This window comes from Galleria mellonella, unplaced genomic scaffold (genome assembly GCF_026898425.1).
Source record: "Galleria mellonella isolate WM207_F2 unplaced genomic scaffold, CSIRO_AGI_GalMel_v1 utg778, whole genome shotgun sequence".
Taxonomy (NCBI): domain Eukaryota; kingdom Metazoa; phylum Arthropoda; class Insecta; order Lepidoptera; family Pyralidae; genus Galleria; species Galleria mellonella.
Genome location: NW_026442150.1, coordinates 882,942 through 904,058, shown reverse-complemented (window position 1 = coordinate 904,058; position 21,117 = coordinate 882,942). Strand labels below are relative to the sequence as shown.

General features: G+C 38.4%; 2 protein-coding genes and 1 non-coding gene across 5 annotated transcripts in view; 1 reads left to right on the top strand and 2 right to left on the bottom strand.

The window, feature by feature from the left end:
• Window positions 1-4,862: 4,862 nt before the first annotated feature.
• On the bottom strand, window positions 4,863-8,248 carry LOC113513102 (60S ribosomal protein L32). The gene is made up of 3 exons (XM_026897082.2): window positions 8,053-8,248; window positions 6,231-6,340; window positions 4,863-5,076 (listed from the first exon to the last, which is right to left on the bottom strand). The coding sequence occupies exons 1-3, from the start codon at window positions 8,165-8,167 to the stop codon at window positions 4,897-4,899; spliced, it is 405 nt and encodes a 134-aa protein (XP_026752883.1). The 5' UTR covers window positions 8,168-8,248; the 3' UTR covers window positions 4,863-4,896.
• Window positions 7,684-7,812, bottom strand: LOC113513103 (small nucleolar RNA psi18S-841/snoR66). Its single transcript, XR_003402153.2, has one exon. It is a non-coding gene; the product is annotated as a small nucleolar RNA psi18S-841/snoR66 (small nucleolar RNA).
• Window positions 8,249-9,024: 776 nt separating the features above from the next.
• Window positions 9,025-21,117, top strand: part of LOC113513101 (single-stranded DNA-binding protein 3) — a 30,873-nt gene continuing 18,780 nt past the window's right edge. For 2 of the 3 annotated variants that reach the window (XM_052901283.1, XM_052901282.1), the window contains exons 1-4: window positions 9,026-9,495; window positions 12,126-12,341; window positions 16,406-16,564; window positions 20,043-20,234. In XM_052901283.1, the coding sequence (XP_052757243.1) occupies window positions 9,156-9,495; window positions 12,126-12,341; window positions 16,406-16,564; window positions 20,043-20,234 (907 nt within the window). In that variant the 5' untranslated portion in view covers window positions 9,026-9,155. Of the gene's footprint in view, window positions 9,496-12,125; window positions 12,342-16,405; window positions 16,565-20,042; window positions 20,235-21,117 lie in introns of all 3 variants that reach the window. The other variant, XM_052901284.1, reaches the window with a different exon arrangement.

Here is a 21,117-nt window from a genome sequence, read left to right as displayed (position 1 = left end):
TTTAAACTGTCAAGGAGTGGAACTCTCTCCGTGTTTATGTTTTTTCATCCAAATATAAACTGTACCAATTTAATGCAAATGTAAATAGGCTATTCGTGAGTCCGCGAGCGCCATCTAAGATCACATTATGGCTTTTCATCAGGTTAGATCGTGATCAATTGCGGTACCTTTCAATTATAAAAAAAAAATATGTTTTCGTATAGTGTAATTTCATTTGTTTCTGCTTATCCTCTTATGAGTACCTCTGCCCATAAAAGGATATAAAGGAAATATAAACAAGTCAAAATACAACAGCCTGTATATAGGCAATACCCCGTGCTTGGTACGGGCGCGCTTGTATCGTAAAAAAATAATATCATACCCAAGCATTTTGCCAATGATCTGCCATTTAGGATAGCTTTATACGAGTACAATAATACTAAGATTCCAAATTTAAACGATATATTACATTAAAAAAAAAAGTTGTAAAAAGTCATTTATTATTATTATAAATTCTTTTTTATGCCTGTTAGCTCATCTGTAACTCCTAAGCTTCCTTTTACTTCTCATAATTACATTAAATTATAACTCTATGATCTATGATCATTAATACAATAATTTCCATTCCAGACAAATTATCTTTTTGAAGACTAGGCAGCATGGTCTCCGACCTTAGCCTGTTCCAAACGGAACAAACGTATTAAAAAAAAAAAAAAAAACAATAATTTCCCGCCAAAACTAATAGGTTAAACTTAAATTTTTCTAATGATGTAAATTTCACAGTGTTTTTAAACTCGCATTATTGTCTCCCTTATTTATTCAATTTAATAGATATTACTGTAACAGTATCTAGCAAAGATTTTGAAAAAAAAAAAAACGTTCTTAGAACAGCAAAGAATTCTTTGCTATTCTAAGAACATTTTTTTTCCATTTATATCCATTATTTGTATCCAGTTTAGAAAAAAAAATAACTGTCAAAACTGCTTTCAGTTTTTAAAACTAAAAAGCCTAAAATTAGACCAGTCTTTTTGATATAATTTTCATCTCCAGTACGAATCTCTTATACACGACGCTGAAAGGAATGGTCGTAAAAGGGGGGAAGGGATTGTTAGTAATGGAGACTGAGAATCCCATTGCTAGCAATAAACCCAACCAGGTTGACCTCCTCGCGGTTCCCGCTGGAAACTATCATGGTTAATTCCTGATGAATTAATCATGATGGGCTAACTGGCCTGTTTTCATTCTCATCTATCACCCTTCACTGGTGCTCCGCCAGCGTATCCCGTTAGCGCAGGCGGGGTTACCATACCATTTTCACCCATCAAAAAAAAAATGGTCGTAAAAATAACGACCGATTGCTATTTAAGAAAAAAATAATAGTAAGATAATTGTACTAATTACTTGCCCTGTGATCACTAACACCAAAATCCATTCCGTTCCTTATTGATACCCCGTTTCGTTTTCTGCTTGTTAATGGCATAATGGGCGATATTTGACCCTGGGGGGAAAGGGATTGTTAGTAATGTGACTAGAGGCCCCATTGTTAACAATATACCTTATCAGGTCGGCCTCCACGCGGTTCCTCCAGGAAACTCAAGGAAGTTTTTTTATGAATACATCACTATGGGCCAACTGATCTGTTTTCATCCTCACCTATCATCCCTCACTGGTGCCCCGCCGGTGTATACCGTTAGCGCAGGCGGGGTTTACATTCTATTATCATCCATTAAAAAATAAATAAAAATACTTGACCCTTGAAGAAATTAAAAAGAGTAATGACTGCAATTACAAAGTTATTTATCTATGGCCAATAAAAAGACTAATTACTAATCAATTTAAAGGTCATCTATAAAAAAAAATATGTATTAGATAGTTTTTAAAATTCCAGACAAATTATCATATTGAAGATTAGGCAGCATGGTCTCCGACCTCAGTCTGTTCCACAACGGAACAAACGTACTAAAAAAAAGATTTTTTTTTCTTTTCTTATGGCACGTATTAGATAGTTTGTTACGTACTGCATAACGCCGCGTCTGTCACGACATTGGTTTGGTAACGAGTTATGTAGCCGCGTCACGCGACGGGAGCACGCGCGGCTCCCTCTAGTGTCATTTTACTTATACATACATAGATATTTACATAATTTTGGTACTCAACAATATTAATTGGTACAATTCCATATTTAATTTAAAAACAATCTAACTTTTGCCCGTTGCTGCGTTCGCGTGACCGGGTTAAAAAGTAGGCCAAATTGATTACCATCTTATTTTGGACTCACATTTTGTTTATGCAACTCAGAATGGCAAACAAGCTGACGGCCTACCTGATGGAAAGTGGTACCTAACGGTCGGCTATAGACATGAACAGTACCATGGACATAACAGAGTATACTGTTTTGCTCGTGATACTCCTCATGCGTTGGTATTCCTGTAGACAAAGGTGTTTTTTTTAATGGCTGATAATGGAGTGGTAAGCCCGCCTGCGCTAACGGTATGCACTGGCGGGGCACCAGTGAGGGATGATAGGTGAGGATGAAAACAGATCAGTTAGCCCATCATGATCAATACGCCCGGAATTCAACACGATAATTTCCAGGGGGGACTACGCGGAGGTCGACCTGACAGGATGTATTGCTAGTAATGAGGTTGGTAGTTCGCATTGCTAACAATCTCTATTCCCTAGACAAAGGTGTTCTTTTAATGAATGATAATGGAATAGTAACCTCACCCGTGCTATTGGTATACACCGGCGGGGCACCACTTAAGGATGATAGGTGAGGATGATGCAGGTCAGTTAGCCCATCATGACGAATTCAACAAGAATTGTTCACGATGGTTTCCAGGGGGAACCACGCGGAGGTCGACCTAATAAAGTATATTGCTAGCAATGGGGCTGTCAAACTCCATTGCTAACAATCCTTTTCCCCCCCAGACAAAGGTGTTATGCTTCTGTATCCTTGAGGACTAAATGTTTGTTTTATGGATGATAATGGTCAGTGAGAGATGATAGGGGAAAAAGGCAGGTCAGTTAGCCCATCTGTCACCCGTTAAAAAAACCTACATATTGCTCTGAAAATAGCGACTCCAATCTTTCTATTTCAAAATACTTTTGTTCTTTTTACAACACAGGGGGCAAACGAGCATGCGCTCACCTAATGGTAAGTGACTACCGCCGCCCATGATCACCCACAACACCAACGGCATTGCAGGTGTGCTGCCGGCCTCTTAAAAAGGAATATGTTCTTTTCTTGAAGGTTATGTTGTCGTATCGGTTCGGAAATACTGCTGCTGGAAGTTGATTCCAGAGAGTGGTTGTGCGTGGGAGAAAGTGCCTTCAAAAATGCGCGGTGTAACTCGTAAGTCACCTGGGGACTACAGTCCTCCCTCTCTCCCTCTACTCGTCTTTAAATGAGTACAGTTTCACCGGACTCGCTTAGGGACGAGTGTAGAAGGTACTCCAAGCGCGTGAGAAGGGAGCGACGAAGTGTCGACTTTTGCCGATGGCTTATGGCAAAGGTTGCTTGGAAGAGATCGCTCTTAGCGATAAGGTATTGTTTTCTGCCCATTGTTTTCTCATTGTGATTATTTCTTGTAATTATTTATATTTATAATAAGTTTACTATTGTAATCTTTTGGAGGAAACAATAAAGAGTATGTATCTATCTATCTATCTATGGCGTACGCCCAAGAGCGCCAGAGCGGTACGGAACTCTGGTTTGGCCGACTTCGTTATCCGTCAAGGAACGAAGGGTTGGTTATATTCGGGTCTCAATAGTGAGTGGGGGGAAGAGATTGCTAGTAATGTATGCTAGTCCTATTACTAGAAATATACCGTATCAGGTGGACCTCAACGTGATCTAACCTGTTTGTAATTATGTTTGATCCTCAACAGTGAAAGCACACATAAATAACTAAAAGTTCTGATTGGGGGGAAAGGGATTGTTAGTAATGGAGACTGAATCCCATTGCTAGCAATATACCCAACCAGGTCGATCTTCTCGTAGTTCCCCCTGGAAACTATCATGGTTAATTCCTGATGAATTCATTATGATGGGCTAACTGGCCTGTTTTCATTCTCATCTATCACCCTTCACTGGTGTTCCGCCAGCGTATCCCTTTAGCGCAGGCGGGGCTACCATTACATTTTCACCCATCAAAAAAAAACCTTTCTCTTAAATTATTTTATCCATAAAAAAAAAACGCTTCAAAATCCGTTGCGTAGTTTTAAAGATCTAAGCATACACAGGGACAGACAGATGGGAAGTGACTTCGTTTTATACTATGTATTGATGATGTCACATTTTGCGGGTTATATTGGAATCCAACACATACTCCTTATGTGTTACTCGAATTAATTTGGTCTATTTTTGTTTCCTACAACTGGAAAAAACCAGATTTGTAATTGAAATTAACAGTTTTTGGTATACATATTTGATACCCATAGATTAAGGATAGTGACAGATTCTCCTTCTACGCTGATATAATTTTTAGCAGATATCTATGCTTTTTAATTTTTGAAGACCTTAAAAAGGTTTTAATTTCGAATGAATTTTTTTAGCTGTTACTTTATAATTCCGTAAGGTTTACACCAATTTATAGTTTTTTTTTATCTGAAAGGGTTATACTTACAGATTGGTGCTAAAGAAATTCTATTAAAATCGGATAGGAAAATTATAAATCAAAATAATCACAATTGCTTTTGCCACAATTGAAGTATTTTTTTTTAAAACCATAAATTATTTATTATTTCTAAAGAAAATGGCTCTTTAGACGTAGACATAAAAAAAGGATGGTACCAGCGGTTTAGAATATAATCACATGGGGACTTTTTTTTTTAAATAGAGAATAGAATTTTTGATGATTTTAAAGAAAAAAAAAACAACGTGTTTTTAAAACTTTTTTTTTAATTAACGTAAATTTATTCGTTCTCCTGGCTGCGGAGACGGGCGGCCGCGTTGGTGACTCTGATGCTGAGCTGCTGCGCGCGTTCCACGATCGTCTTCCGTTTCTTGGAGGAGACTCCGTGGGCGATCTCTGCGCAGTATTTCCTGTTTTGCATCATGAGGATTTCCAACTCGCGTACATTGTGTACTAGGACCTGGAAATATATTTTTATTTATTTATATGCAATTTTTTTAAATGTCATCTGCAAAGTGTAACTTTTATGAGTGGAGCAGTCAATGAATAATGTTAGTTCAGAGACTCTACTTTTTTTTCTATTCAAATAGACGTGAAACTTGTAGTTTTTTAAACTGCCATCTTTTACAATCTACTGCTGGATTCACAATGTTATCTGCTGACAAGAACCCATTAGAAACTTAACAGTAATCCTTTTAAATCTCAGCTAACATTATGGGAGATGTTATTAATGGGAACTAGGGTCCTATTTGCTAGCAATATCTCCTCCCAGCTTAACCTGTTGGAAAAAAAGATGGTTAATTCTTGTTGAGTTTCTATGGGCCAACTAACCTGACTTTATCCTAACCTATCATTCCCCCCTCTGCCAGCGTACACCAGTAGCGCAGGCAAGGGTGAATTATTGTAATAAGCCATTGAATATTTATGATTTTCCTGGGTAGTCATGACCCCATAAAAAATTATGTACTCTGATATTTTTTTATGTAGCTTTGATCTGCTCAGGTCCAGGTGGCCACCAGACAATTCTGGGGTGCGAATGGTGTACCTGGGCCCTCTCATAAATACGCATAACATAATAAGAATGATTTAATTTGGATTTCATACAACTATAGAACAAATGAGGAACAGCATAAATTAATTATGGCTTTTTTATTGTGAATGTTGTATTACATGTAATGACGGACTGTATACTAGTACACTTCACAAAAATAGCTTTTTCCATAAAATGTTATAAAAGTGAGGGCAGTTTTAGAGTAACACTGACACATATAATTATTGATATCCTTAATTGAATAATTTTCCCTTTAAACTTAATCTTGCTGGTTACTTTGTTTGAGCCATAGATTGTTTTTAGCCCTTCTAAAACAGTTTATTATTTGATATAGTAATATTTTATGTATTTATTTATTTAACATATTATGTGTATGTTTATATTAGTCTAATTATATGTTTATAATATATTAATATATTAAGTACTACTTTATATTTCCTCTATTCAATAATGCACCTTCTACTTATTTATCTGTTTGCAGTTTGGCAGAGAACACTGTCCCATGTTAAGTCTGTCTTATGTACATAGTTTTACTGTGCATTAAAAAAATATACAACACATACCTTACGGAAGCCATTGGGGAGCATGTGACGGGTCTTCTTGTTGGATCCGTAACCGATGTTGGGCATCAGGTACTGACCCTTGAAACGCCTGCGCACTCTGTTGTCAATACCTGGGATAAAAAGATTGTATTGCAGATAATATGTGAAAACTTCCAGATACTTCGGGACAATCCAAAAGGATGGGGGAAAGGGATTTTTAGTAATGGGGTCTAACAGTCCTTGACCTTGGGGTCTAATATACCTTGTTGTGATAGTACAATATATAAATAGTATAAGTTACAGTAATCATGAGTTTACTAATAAATGAGTAACAGACGACCTTACATATAATAATTTAATACAACAACATTACTTTGCTGTAACACAGTTGGCGTGAATTTACAGGATACAGAGGAATAACACCTGAGTCCTCAGGAATGGCAACGCATAGGGGGTATCATAGGCGAAACAGTATACTCTGTTATGTCCATGGTACTGCTCATGTCTATAGGCGACGGTTACCACTTTCCATCAGGTGGACCGTAAACTTGTTTGCCATTCTAAGTTGTATAAAAAAAAAAAACAAGGGAGGTGAAGTTCTTTTTTGGTACAGTTTTATGGTTTTAAAAGTAAAAATTGTATATTTCTTTATATTGTTGTAAATTTATTATTATTAACTTTTACATATTATAGGGCTGTGTGATCTTGGCATAGAATAGGCCACTCCTTCCTTTTCCATGGGTGTCATAAGTGGGGACTAAGGTAGGGCGAGGGATGGGCAGCAGTATCCCTCTTAAAACATCTTTAAACCTAACTGCGGTTGCCAATCCACCTGCCAAGCGTGTCAACTACTAACAAACCCCCCAAAGGCCAGGCTTAGTGGACAGTTAAAAGCTGATATTATGATTATTCATTTTTATTTATACAACTTAGAATGGCAAACAAGGTGACGGCCCACCTGATGGAAAGTGGTAACTGTCGCCTATAGACATGAGCAGTACCATGGACATAACAGAGTATACTGTTTCACCCATGATACCCCTCCCCCCCGTGTTGCCATTTCTGAGGACTCAGGTGTTATTCCTCTGTACCCTGTAAATTCACACCATATCCCATCCTTCAAACTGCAACACAGCCATGCAAATATAACTGCTTTACAGTAGAAACCCAAATGGAAAAGAGGTAACCAAGCAATCGACTTTTGTACAAAGTCTCCCTCTGGTAACTTTTAGTTGTTAAAGAAAAACCCAAAAATACAACATATCACATTCATCCATTCAACTCTGATAGTAGTATTTATTTATCCACAATGGGAAAGGCAAAGGATCTAAGCTATAAAGCCTTATCATCAAAAGAAAGTCTTTAAATCTTCCATTATTTTTGGCAGTTTGGTAATTTTTTAAAAAAAGTAATGTGCAGGTCTAGAAACACATTTTTACCTGTCAATGGTAGCAGGATAGTACATTAATAGATAATTATGTATCTCCCAATATGACCAAATAGTTACGAGAACAATCAGGAATAGGGTTTGGCAGATTTACTGTAGCAAGGTAACAAATTGTAATTATCATATTAAAAATGAATAACACAGAGTGCCCTTGCATATCAATAGCGTTTAAATAATAGCAGTAGATAGAAATACAATAGAATAAAGTCTGGAGTAAAACATTTATCAAGATATAACCTATGAAGATATGTAAAAATAAATTGTAAATGGAATATATAATTTTAAGAGTAATATCTAGTTGGATATTACACTGATTAGATGAATAAGAATTTAACCAGTTATTACAGTAAACATTATCATAGGTTATCGCTGATGAGAAGCGTGCACTAAACTTACCTCTTGGTTTACGCCAGTTACGCTTAAGTTTATCATAGCGATCTGATTGATGGCGAATAAACCTTTTTGTTCGCTTTTTAACGATTTTTGGCCTGTATACTGGTCGGATTGCCATTTTGATTGTTTCTTAAATTAAACGCGATCGTGAACCACGCGGTGACACGGTCGCAAGGAAAAAGGAATAGACAAACATGGACATTGCTAGAGTTGGGTGTGTTTTCAATGTCCAAATTTTCTGATGTCAAATAGTGATGACAAACGTTAAATGCTTTGGTCGAAATTCTGAATTCTTTGGTACAAACATAATCTATAATAAAGTCATAATTTATATTTTTTTAAATAAAATTTTCTATGAAAGTATATTATTATTATACTATTGGATCTTAATGTATAATTTTACTTCTAGTTTTTATAATCGAAATTATAAAAGAGGGGTGAGTTCATTAAATAATGATGAAGTTCTTTATACATTTTTATTTCTTATTCGCATTATAAATTAATCATAGTTGAGTTTTATACTTAAGCTATTGTTTTAATAATTCTTTGAAAATAATAATAATCTCTTTACCAAACATAAATAATGCATGATAATAATAATATAAAAAATAGTCCTTGTAAAATAATATTTCCCATTTAATTTTACGTTATAAAATAATTTATAGTAGTTATAATCGATAGGACAGACCTAGTTCCTATTGTTTGTCTATGAATCACTTATTAAAAGCTTTGATAAAAGCAAAAATAGATGCCATTTTGCATTACGATTTCTTGTGTTTCATTGGGGATGTCTAACTTGGAAGTTAATGTCAGTTTTCAAATCTTTTTATATTATTTTATCATTAATGTTTTTTTTTTGTGAAATAAATATACAATCTTTCATCTTTGATCATTTTCATTAGTGTGACCTATTTATTAATCTGTGGAAATTATAGACAAAATTTTATGACAGTTTATCATCGTTTATGAGAACAAACCGATTATCTATGCCACAGACGCCAAATGTCGCCATCGATCAATGACATTTTGTGAAGTTGAATTTATTGATATAAAGCGTTAATGTAAATAATAAACAATTTCATCATAAAAGTCGGCTTCTAGTCGATATGTATGCCAAGGGCAAAGGCTCTACGGTGCCTTCGGACGCTCAGGCTCGTGAAAAATTGGCACTTTACGTGTATGAATACTTGCTTCATGTTGGTGCAACCAAAGCCGCTCAGACCTTCCTCTCGGAAATACGATGGGAGAAAAATATAACGCTCGGCGAACCGCCCGGGTTCCTTCACTCGTGGTGGTGTGTGTTCTGGGATCTGTATTGCGCAGCGCCAGAAAGGCGGGACACATGTGAGCACTCATCGGAAGCGAAAGCTTTCCACGACTATGGATTCGTCAATTCAGGATATAATGGAATTGGTCACAATGCCGGCCCGGCGCCGCCTAATGACGGTATGTTCTCATAACAAGCCTATTGCCACCATAAACCGCATTAGTTTGGTGTCATTACATTTTCTAGGCCATGTCACAGCTTATCTCTGTGTTCAATTAAACTAGTGTTTTTGGTGTTACCGGAACAGTTGTATACGTATTCCATATATTATTACCTGTTATGGGATGAGTTTATTCTGTTCTTTATTCAAAATAAGATTTTAGATTTTTTTAAATTAGGGTAGGCAACAGAAACTGTCCATACAGCTATGTTTTACAAAACAAGTTATATACAGTGAAACTAGGTAAAGTTGGTCCTAGATAAGTGAGAAACCCCCATAATTGAAACTCATGCTGAGGTCTCAACACTTTGCTACTGAATTACCTCTGTTAGTCAAAGGAAGCAAATCTTTATATCTGGGATTCATTCTTTCGAATTTTATAGTAACAGTTACCTCTATGTCTGAGACAGTGAGTGAATTTTATATGCATTGACCTCTGTAATTGAGACAAGATCAATTTACCACTCTAACTTGGGCTATTTTGCATTTAAATTTGTTACTTATTCTGATTCTGCCTGCAAATACTGCACTTAAATAATTTTGAGCGTCAATGACCTTCAGTTTTAGTTTACTATCATACAGGGTGGTTTATGGTGAATGATATGTTAAGCTCCATTTACTGGGTCTGTTTCATCATCATCATCAGCCTTTAACTGTCCACTGAACATAAGCCTCCCCTTTGGGGTGTTTTGCCAGTAATTGACATGCTTAGCAGTCACATTGGCAACAGCAGTTAGGCTTTGAAGATGTTTTAAGAGGGACGCTGCTGCCCATCCCTCGCCTGCCTTTAATCACCTTTTATGACACCCATGGTAAAGGAACAGGTGGCCTATTCCGTGACAGTACCAAATAAATTTATATTAAAAATTTATGTAGGGAGCATATAAATAAATAATAAATATTTTATGAATGGGCTTACTGACCTGCTTCATCCTCACCTATCATCCTTCACTGGTGCCCCGCCGGTGTAAACCGATAGCGCGGGTGGGGTTACTATTTCATTATCACCCATAAAAAAAATTATGATTTTTTTATTTTTCTAATCTGCTGGTTGTCAATCTTTTATCCAATATGCTGTGTGAATGTCAGATTTGATTTTTTTTTTATTATACAATGGGGTCAATACATTCATTAGCTCTCGGTCTCTGTCTGTAAATCTTTCCACCAGTTCTTGGATGCTGTCTTTCTAATAGAGAGAAACTGATGCTTCCCGATCCTTGTAATTGAGCCCTCAATTCCTTCCTATGCCTATTCAATCTGCATTGATAATTTTTGCTAAATATTTAAGATTCCCTGTTTTACCATTTTCAGTTTGATGTCCATAAACATAAATTTATTAGTTATATATTACATTATATTATTTATATTTACCAGAGGGAGACTTTGTACAAAAGTCGATTGCTTGGGTACCTTTGTCCCATTCGTGTTTCAACCGTGAAGCAGTTGTGTTTGCATGGCCGTGTTTCGGTTTGAAGGGTGGGATATGGCGTGAATTTACTGGGTACAGAGCAATAACACCGGAGTCCACAGGAATGGCAACGCATGGGGGGTATCATGGGCGAAACAGTATACTCTGTTATGTCCATGGTACTGCTCATGTCTATAGGCGACGGTTACCACTTTCCATCAGGTGGGCCAGCTTGTTTGCCATTCTAAGATGTATAAAAAAAATAAATTTTATTCTGCTTTTAAAAAAACGATTTGACTATTTTCTAAATATTTGTAGATCCAATGACTATAAATATTTGTCTCTCCCTTCTGTTAGTTCCTTGTACTCCTTTATCATTTACATTCAGGAAATCATATCATTCAAGAAAAGAGCATATTCCTTTTTAAAAGGCCTGCAGCACACCTGCAATGCCTCTGGTGTGGTGGGTGATTATGGGCAGCGGTAGTCATTTACCATGATGTGAGCGGCATGCTCATTTGCCCCCTTGTGTTATAAAACAAAAAAAAATCACTTCTGTAAAGATATCTCTTAATTTAATATGTTAATTTGAAATTAAGGGACAATCTGTAATAATAATATTTATACCAGAGAGAGACTTTGTACAGAAGTTGTTTGCTTGGGTCTCTCTGTCCCATTCGTGTTTCTACCATGAAGCAGTTGTCTGCATGGCTGTGTTTCGGTTTAAAGGGTGGGATATGGTAGTCAATTTACAGGGTACAAAAGTATAATAGCTAAGTCCTCGCGAATTGCAACATATGAAAGGTATCATGGGTGACAGTACACTCTGTTATATCTATGGTACTGCTCATGTCTACAGATGATAGTTATCACTTTCCAACAGTTGGGCTGCTAGCTTATTTGCTATTCTGAGTTCCATAAAACAATCTACACAGATTTATATCAAGATAATTCAAACTAGCCCAAACGGGATGGATTTATCATGCATAGTTCACGAGTTCCTATGACCACCTTTCTTCTTCACCATCAGACCAGCTCCTATAACATTGTATTGTTACAGAACTTACATAAGTATGCCAAGATTCAGTCTGATCGGATGCTAGCAAGCGTTTAAAATTAATTTGCAAATTATGAACGGAGAGATTTGCATTATTGAAGCAAGTAAAATGTTTTTTTTCCAGGCATGGGCGGTGGAGGCATGCCGCCAGGATTCTTCCCAAACTCACCGCTACGGCCGTCGCCGCCGGCCCCGCACCCCGGCAGCCAGCCGTCCCCGCACGGTCCCCAGCCTCAGCTCATGGCCACTGGCCAGCCTTTCATCGGGCCATGGTACTCTGGCGGTGGGCCGCGAGGGGCGGTGCGGATGGGTATGGGAAATGATTTTAACGGACCCCCAGGTTAGTGGTTTTTGTACGCAACTAGGAATATATCTGACTGTGATAGAATGCTGTATGGCATTAAGTCCGCCTTTTGTACGGAAACATTTTTTGTAATGTGTTAAATAAAGAATAAATAAATAAATTATCAATAAATATTTATATATTCTTTATTGTATTTGAAAAAAAAGATACAGCAATTAGTTTAACAACTTGTTAGCAAGGGGGGTTTGTCTCTGAAAGAGATCTCTTCCAGCCAACCCAATGCAGTGATAGAGAAAATTAGGTAAGGAAAGGTACAGGCAAAAAATAAAATGAATGATGAATGATGGGTTTTTCAAAAGGGGGGTAATAAGGTTTCTTCAGGGTCGGCAACGCATGCGTAATACCTCTGGTATTGCAGGTGTTCATAGGCTACGGTAACCACTTGCCATCAGGTGGGCCGTATGCTTGTTTGCCACCTCAGTGATATATATATATATATATATATATATATATATATATATATATATATATATATATATATATATTGAGTTCTTCTGATCATGAATGACCACCCATTGTGATATCGCCCATATCAGTCGCATATCTATATTCATTAAAAGCGGGTACTTTGCAACTTAGAATGGCAAACAAGCTGACGGCCCACCTGATGGAAAGTGGTAACCGTCGCCTATACACATGAGCAGTACCATGGACATAACAGAGTATACTGTTTCGTCCATGATACACCCCATGCGTTGCCATTCCTGAGGACTCGGGTGTTATTCCTCTGTGCCCTGTGAATTCAAATATCTGTTATTGGGTCAATATATGTATAGATATTTTAACAACAACATATAGATTCATTTTCATTTAAGAGTTTCCTCTTGTCGGTGCAACTAATTCATGCATCTCCCTCCAGCCAGCTCTATCCCAGGCCATATCCTATATCTCCCTATACGACATGACGCCTAGTGTTTCCTTAATGTATATATATATATATATATATATATATATATATATATATATATATATATATATATATATATATATATATTAATTATATATTACCCCCACACTTGTATATATTAAGTGCATAGTGTTAAGTATTATTAGTTATAAAGGGAGACTTCAATCTTTTCTTGAAGGGACCAATATTTAATATTTCGGGGGGAAAGGGATTGTTCGTAATGGAGACTGAGAAACCCATTGCTAGCAATATACCCAACCAGGTGGACCTCCTCGCGGTTCCCCCTGGAAACTATCATGGTTAATTCCTGATGAATTCATCATGATGGGCCAACTGGCCTGTTTTCATTCTCATCTATCACCCTTCACTGGTGCTCCGCCAGTGTATCCCGTTAGCGCAGGCGGGGATACCGTACCATTTTCACCCAGCAAAAAAAAAAAAAGCATCCCTCGAACGTTAACCCTTCATTGCATGATTTTTTTATTGGTGAAATAAATCTAGGTGATATAATTCATGTTCAAAATTAAAGGAAAAATGGTTAAAAAAATAAATTTGACATCTATGTTTTTTTTTCTGCAATGTACATTAAAAAGGTATCCAGACACGATCAACTTAAAGTGAACTTGTTCTTTTATATAATTTTTGAGCATTCAATGTTATGATGGAAATTTCCACCATTATGCAAAGAAGGGTTAAGTTCTCTTAGTCGCCTCTTACAACACCCACGGGCAAGGAAGGAGTTTTTAGTGAACACATATACATGTACAAATTGGAAATCGATTTCCTAAATTGTCACAGCCGAGACTCGAACCCGTGAACGCCAGTACGCTCACTACATCACAACGAATGCTTTATCAAAAATCAAAGTCTTGATTGACAAAACAAAGTTTATTTTGCGGTTAATATCTCTGTAACATCATATAGTTAATGTACAGTTTACAGGGAAGTAACTACACGTTAACTCGGTCGGTTTTTAACTCGTCACGTGAACTTTTAACCTTTTTGGTGATAACTGTAGTGAAATATAGTAGTCTAATATTTTTTTTTTTATTATAAACAATGACGAGCGTGTAGGTAATTTTTATTTCAGTGTTAATGATTAATTTGACTTTTCAAAGTCATTTGCGTGGGTACTCCTGTCCCATTCGTGTTTCTGCCGTGAAGCAGTTGTGCGTCTAGCCTGGTAGGGTGAGGTATGATAGTGATGTTACTGGGTACGGAGGCATAACACCATAGTCCTCGGGTATGGTAACGTTTGATGCATTCTTTGAATGACAATGGAATGGTAACCCAGACTGTGCTATCGGTATACGCTGGCGGGGCACCAGTGAGTGATGGTGATGATGAAAGTGATTTGGTGATGTTTTAAGAGAGACGGTGCTGTCTCTCGACTGTGTCACTGTGTGTGTTAAGGTCACTCAGTCGATATATATATATATATATATATATATATATATGTGTATATTATACAACTTAGAATGGCAAACAAGCTGACGGCCCACCTGATGGAAAGTTGTAACCGTCGCCTATAGACATGAGCAGTATCATGGACATAACAGAGTATACCGTTTCGCCCATGATACCCCCTATGCGTTGCCATTCCTGAGGACTCAGGTGTTGTTCCTCTGTGCCCGGTAAATATCACTGCCATATCCCACCCTGCCACTGCCATATAACACAGCCATGCAAGCACAACTGCTTTACGGTTAAAACATGAATGGGACAGAGGATGTACTATATGGGATGGAGAAGGATATAGGCTACATTTTATCTCCATTAGTGAACATATCACACGGACAAAGTCGCGGGTAAAGGCTACTAATAATATAATTTGCTCTGCTCGTTCAGTCTGAAGCGCTGAGCGGCCAAGGGGCGACAGGGTTTGCTGGAAGAGAATTCTTACAGAGCTAAGCTCGCCTGTTATACATCTTTCTTTTTTGCGTACAATAAAGTATAACTAAATAAATAATACGGCAACGCAGACGAAGTCGCGGGTAAAAGTAATATTATAACAATAAGTGCCATTAATCGCACCATTACACCAATGGCCTGCTTTTTACGCTAGAACACCCCATGGTATAAGGCACCAGGATACTAACATCTGGATGCACAGCCCAGAACATCCAGACTTGAGACAATCCAGAAATGTTCGTGTTCTAAATTGGCCCGACTGGGATTCGAACGCAAGACTCATTTGCGCAAAGCAACGTGCCTACCACCGCGAAACGGAGACCATCATATATATATATATATATGACTAGCTGTTTGCACGCTGTTTCGTGCGCGTGGTTTTTATAAGTAGGAAAATCAACAAAACAAACCACTACTAGAGGGCGTATCGAGATGCATGATCCTTTGGTGCATGGCATACTACTACTGCCCGGCAATTCCGTTCATTTCCATCTACATCTAGGTTTTCCATATCCTACATCTAGGTTGTGGAATGAGCTCCCGTCTCCAATTTTCCCCTTACTATATGTAAGGAATTTCAAAAGACGTGCCTACAAACAATTAAAAGGTCGGCAACGCACAAGCAACTCCTCTCGTGTTAAAGGTGATCATGGGCGACGGTGGCCGTTTTCCGTCAGGTGGTCCGTCCGCTTATATATATATTATTTTTTTTTTTGGTGGATGAAAATGGTATGGTAACCCCGCCTGCGCTAACGGGATACGCTGGCGGAGCACCAGTGAAGGGTGATAGATGAGAATGAAAACAGGCCAGTTAGCCCATCATGATGAATTCATCAGGAATTAATTATGATAGTTTCCAGGGAGAACCGCGAGGAGGTCGACCTGGTTGGGTATATTGCTAGCAATGGAATTTTTAGTCTCCATTACTAACAATCCCTTTCCCCCCCCGCTTATATATTTGCTAAACAATAAAAAAAGATTAGAGATTAGATCCTTAGGAACACAATTGGGAAATCGCAACAAATTTTGGTGCACTAGTCTTTACGTGATGCTGAAAGAAACATACGGACAGACAGACAAAACTTCTAAAGATTTTTGTTTTTGCTTCTACTGGCCTTATAGAGACCCCTCATAACAATTTCTCTTAAATATCTCCCATGTACAGACACCGTTTACTTACAATTTTTTTTTATATATTTAAGATGTGATCTCTTGTCTACAGGTCAGGGCATGATGGGGAACTCAATGGAGCGCGGCGGCGGCGGCGCGTCGGCGGGGCTGCTGGGTGGGCCGCGCATGACGCCGCCGCGGCCCGGCATGGGGCCCATGAGCCCCGGCGCCTACGCGTCCGGCATGCGCGGCCCTCCGCCGCAGGGACCAGGTACGTGCGTGTACACACCGCCACACCATCAAAACCTCCCATTCCTTCACCCCTTAACAGCCAGAAGGTGGGTTCTCCATCTCACATTCCTGCAACTCATCCATTCCACATGCCACTTCACCTACTTATTCCGATGCACTTATGTCTCTCCATTTATTCACCCCACTGCATCTACTGACCCCACTCCACCCACTCACCCCATTCCATCCATTTACTCCACTCCATCTACTCACCCATTCCACCCATCCTCCCCATTCTACCCGCTGACCCCACTACACACACCACAGAAGGAGACTTTGTACAAAAGTCGATTGCTTGGATACCTCTGTCCCATTCGTATTTCAACCGTGAAGCAATTGTGTTTGCATGGTTGTGTTTCGGTTTGAAGGGTGGGATATGGCGTGAATTTACTGGGTACAGAGAAATAACACCTGAGTTCTCAGGAATGGCAACACATGGGGAGTATCGTGGGCGAAACAGTATACTCTGTTATGTCCATGGCACTACTCATGTCTATAGGTGACGGTTACCACTTTCCATCAGGTGGGCCGTCAGCTTGTTTGTCATTCTAAGTTGTATAAAAAAAAAAACTATACCTATTTTCCTCACTTCACACACTCCATTCCACTCATTCTCTTGACAACACCCACTCACCTTACTCCTACTCACCCCACATCTACTCGCCCCGCTCCATCGACTTAACCCTGAGGGGGAAGGGATCGTTAGTAATAGAGATTTGCTTCATTATCAGCAGTATACCTTCTCAGGTGGACCTTCATGCGGTTTCCCCTAGAAACCATCGTGGTTTAATTCTTGTTGAATTTGTCACTTCATGGGCCAAGGGACGTTTCTGTCTATAACCTCTTACTGGTGCCCCGCCAGCTTATTCCGTTAGCGTAGACGGGGTTACTATTCCATTAATATGCGTTTTTTTTTCGGGGCATTTGTGTGGAAACACTCTGTCTATATAATTTCAAACTAGACCAATTAAATTACAGAATCGATAATTTAATTTAATTAATTAATTAAATTTCAAACTGTTTATAATTACTCCTCTCCATCCAAAGGTTGTCTGCAAGAGATCGCTCTTAGCGATAAGGCCGCCCATTGTTGTCTCACTGTGATCATTTCTTGTAATTTGTTTGTATCTATAATGAGTTTGCTATTGTAATCTTTTGGAGGAAACAGTAAAGAATATCTATCTATCTATAAAAAAAGTCACCCTTTAACCACTTATCATCCCAACACCTATCACGCCAGTCCACCAAGTCATTCCTACAACCTCTCACATTCACGATTTGTTACATTTACATGCAAACCTACTTTACACATCCCTTTATTTTATTATGTTACAAATTTTTGTTTTTTTTAGCTATGTTTATTACAATTTATTTATCTCATTCTTTGGGACTTATAAACATGCTACAAGTTTGTCATGTTCGGCTAAGTTTACCCAAGTTTGGCTAAGTTTTGTCAAGTTCAGCTTAGTTTGGCTAAGTTTTGTCAACTTCAGTTAAGTTTGGCTAAGTTTCGTCAAGTTCGGCTATATTTGATTAAATTTGGCTAATTTTGATAAAGTTTACCTAGTTTGGTGAAGTTCGGCTAAGTTTGGTCAAGTTTGCCTAAGTTTGATCACTTAAATCAAGGTGATACTAGATCTTATGGGGTGAAATCTATTACATAATTGCATTGTGTTAAAACCAGTTATTTTGACCATATGTGTGTACTTTCAGATAAAGAATTTTCCAAATTGGTTTCTAAGTTATGAGGTAACAAACAAAAATAAATAAATAAATAAATATGTAAATTCAGTGGTTAATATTTGTACGCCATTTGATGTGGCGAAACATAATGAACATATTGTAAACTTGACAAATGCAACATTTTATTTACAATGTTTCTGGCAAACAAATTTAATTTCTTTTAATTTCATTTAAAAATAAAAAAATAGAAAAATGTCAACGGTATTTGAGAATATTTTTATTTGAAAGCAAGTCTGTTGAGAATGGAATAGATCACTTGTAGGTATTGTATTAAGATTCAATATCCAGATTTCATTATTAATTTAAAAATAAAACTGCTTTTATGAAGTAGTTTTTAAGTGATGTAGCTAACATACGTAAAAACAAATAGATAAATAATAATAAATAATAAATTCACCAGAGGGAGACTTTGTACAAAAGTCGATTGCTTGGCCACTTCTGTCCCATTTGTGTTTCTACCGTGAAGCAGTTGTGTTTGCATGGCTGTGTTTCGGTTTTTTTTAGTGGGTGAAAATGGAATGGTAACCCCACCTGCGTTATCGGGATACGCTGGCGGGGCACCAGTGAGGGGTGATAGGTGAGGATGAAGCAGGTCTGTTGGCCCATCCTGGCGAATTCAACAAGAATTGTTCACGATGGTTTCCAGGGGGAACCACGTGGAGGTTGAACTAAATAGGGTATATTGCTAGCAATGGGGCTGTCAAACTCCATTGCTAACAATACCTTTCCCCCCGCTGTGTTTCGGTTTGAAGGGTGCGAGATGGCAGTGAATTTACTGGGTACAGAGGAATAACACCTGAGTCCTCAGGAATGGCAACGAATGGGGGGTATCATGGGCGAAACAGTATACTCTGTTATGTCCATGATACTGCTCATGTCTATAGGCGACGGTTACCACTTTCCATCAGGTGGGCCGTCAGCTTGTTTGTCACTGCTGGACATAGACTTCCCCCATTGACTGCCATAAGGAACGGTCCTAAGCCACCTGCATCCACTGACTCCCTGCAATGCATTTGAGGTGGTCTCCATCTAGTGTGGAGTCGTACTAGACAGCTATTGCCTGAACGGGGTCGCCACTCAAGAACCTTTCCTCCCCATCGGTTGTCGGTTCTTCGAGCTATGTGACCAGCCCATTGCCACATCAGCTTGCTTATCATTCGGGCTATGACGGTGACTTTGGTTCTATTGCGGATATGCTCATTTCGGAATCACTCACTTCCTGTAAGGCGATCTTATTGCTGAGAGCTATTTTTTTAAGACAACTTTAGGGTATCAAATTAAAAAAACAAATAAATATATTTAAAATTAAGTTTATTCGATCAAAAATTTATTAATGGCTTTTTTTTATTTTTAAAATCTTTAAAAACTTTTCAATGGTGTAATAACTTTATTTTCACTCGCCAGAGGGCGACTTTAATCAAAAGTCGTTGGCTTGGATGCCCCTGTCTTACCTGTGTCTCTGCCGAGAAGCAACTGACGCATGATAGATGAGTCGGTTCGAAGAGTGGGATGTGGTAGTAAAATTACAGGGTACAGAGGAATAACACCTGTATGGCAACGCGTGAAGGCTACCATGGGTGTCACAGTGTATCCTGTGCTGTTCGCGTTTATAGGTGATGGTTGCTGTTTTCTACCTGGTGGGCCGTCAGTTTATTGGTCATTCGGGGCAGCAGTTCTTTTTTCGATTGAAAAATTGAAGTGTGCTGTACTAACAGGTATGCCTCCGATGGGTATGGGACCTCGGGGCGCGTGGGCGGGCGGCAGCGTAGGCGGCGGCGGCGGCGGCTCCGCGCCCCTCAACTACAGCGGGGGCTCGCCGGGCGCCTACGGGGCCCCGCCCGGCTCCAACGGGCCCCCGGGGCCCTCCACGCCCATCATGCCCAGCCCCCAGGACTCGTCCAACTCGGGTGAGTGCAGATGAATTCACAGGTGGCGGTGTGTGGTGGGGTGCGGTTGGATACCGGTTTTTCGGTAGCGATACCGGTTTCGAATTGGTACCGAAATGATACCGGTATTTAATGTTACATTTCTCGCTCAATCGTTGTGTCTATAAGATTTTTTTTTTATAATGTTGCCTCTCTCGTAAGTTGTAGGGTGGAATACCAAGAAATCGGTATCTGAACATGCTTCAGTGTTAACTGTATGTGAAAGGGCGTAATGTTATCGACATAAAGAGACACGGCACAATTTAGAGATGTTATTAATAAATTAATTAACTACAAAAAATATGAATACCGAAAGTGGATACCCATTTTGCATAATTACCTTAACGTCAATATGTTTATAGGTATTCAAACTGCAATCGATCTTTAAAATTGGTATTAATACAGATACCAGTTTTCAAATTTCGATTGCACCTCCGTTCACAATACTCTATATTGTGTTGTAATAATACACCATGTCGTTTCGGTTCAACAATTTGTTTTTAATACCCGATACCGGTTAATGGCACTTTTGATATATAAATTATTATATACAAAAGTGAATTTAACATAAATATATTTAGCAATTTACAGGTTTTATAAATAACATTACATCACTAAAACCCAGGTATTTGACTGTGGCACTTTCTTAGACGTTCTATTGGTTTTTGTTTGCCAATTTTTTGTTACTAAAATATATATATATATATATATTGAGAGGTTGTCCAAACGCCAATTTATGTTATACATTTGGTCGACATTACACGATGGCGCTGGCATTCGAAAATCATTGAATAATTGTGAATGAAATCCTTTGAGAAGGAATATTATTTCTTACTTTTTAGTTCTGCTTGCTTCGTTCTCGCTT

What these genes read in the sequence shown, in the direction of transcription:
- LOC113513102 (XM_026897082.2), bottom strand. Translation starts at nt 8,167, where the DNA reads ATGGCAATCCGACCAGTATACAGGCCAAAAATCGTTAAAAAGCGAACA. An exon ending in TAACTGGCGTAAACCAAGAG is followed by an intron (nt 6,341 to 8,052) that starts GTAAGTTTAGTG and finishes TTTTTATCCCAG; the next exon opens with GTATTGACAACAGAGTGCGC. An exon ending in TCCCCAATGGCTTCCGTAAG is followed by an intron (nt 5,077 to 6,230) that starts GTATGTGTTGTA and finishes ATATATTTCCAG; the next exon opens with GTCCTAGTACACAATGTACG.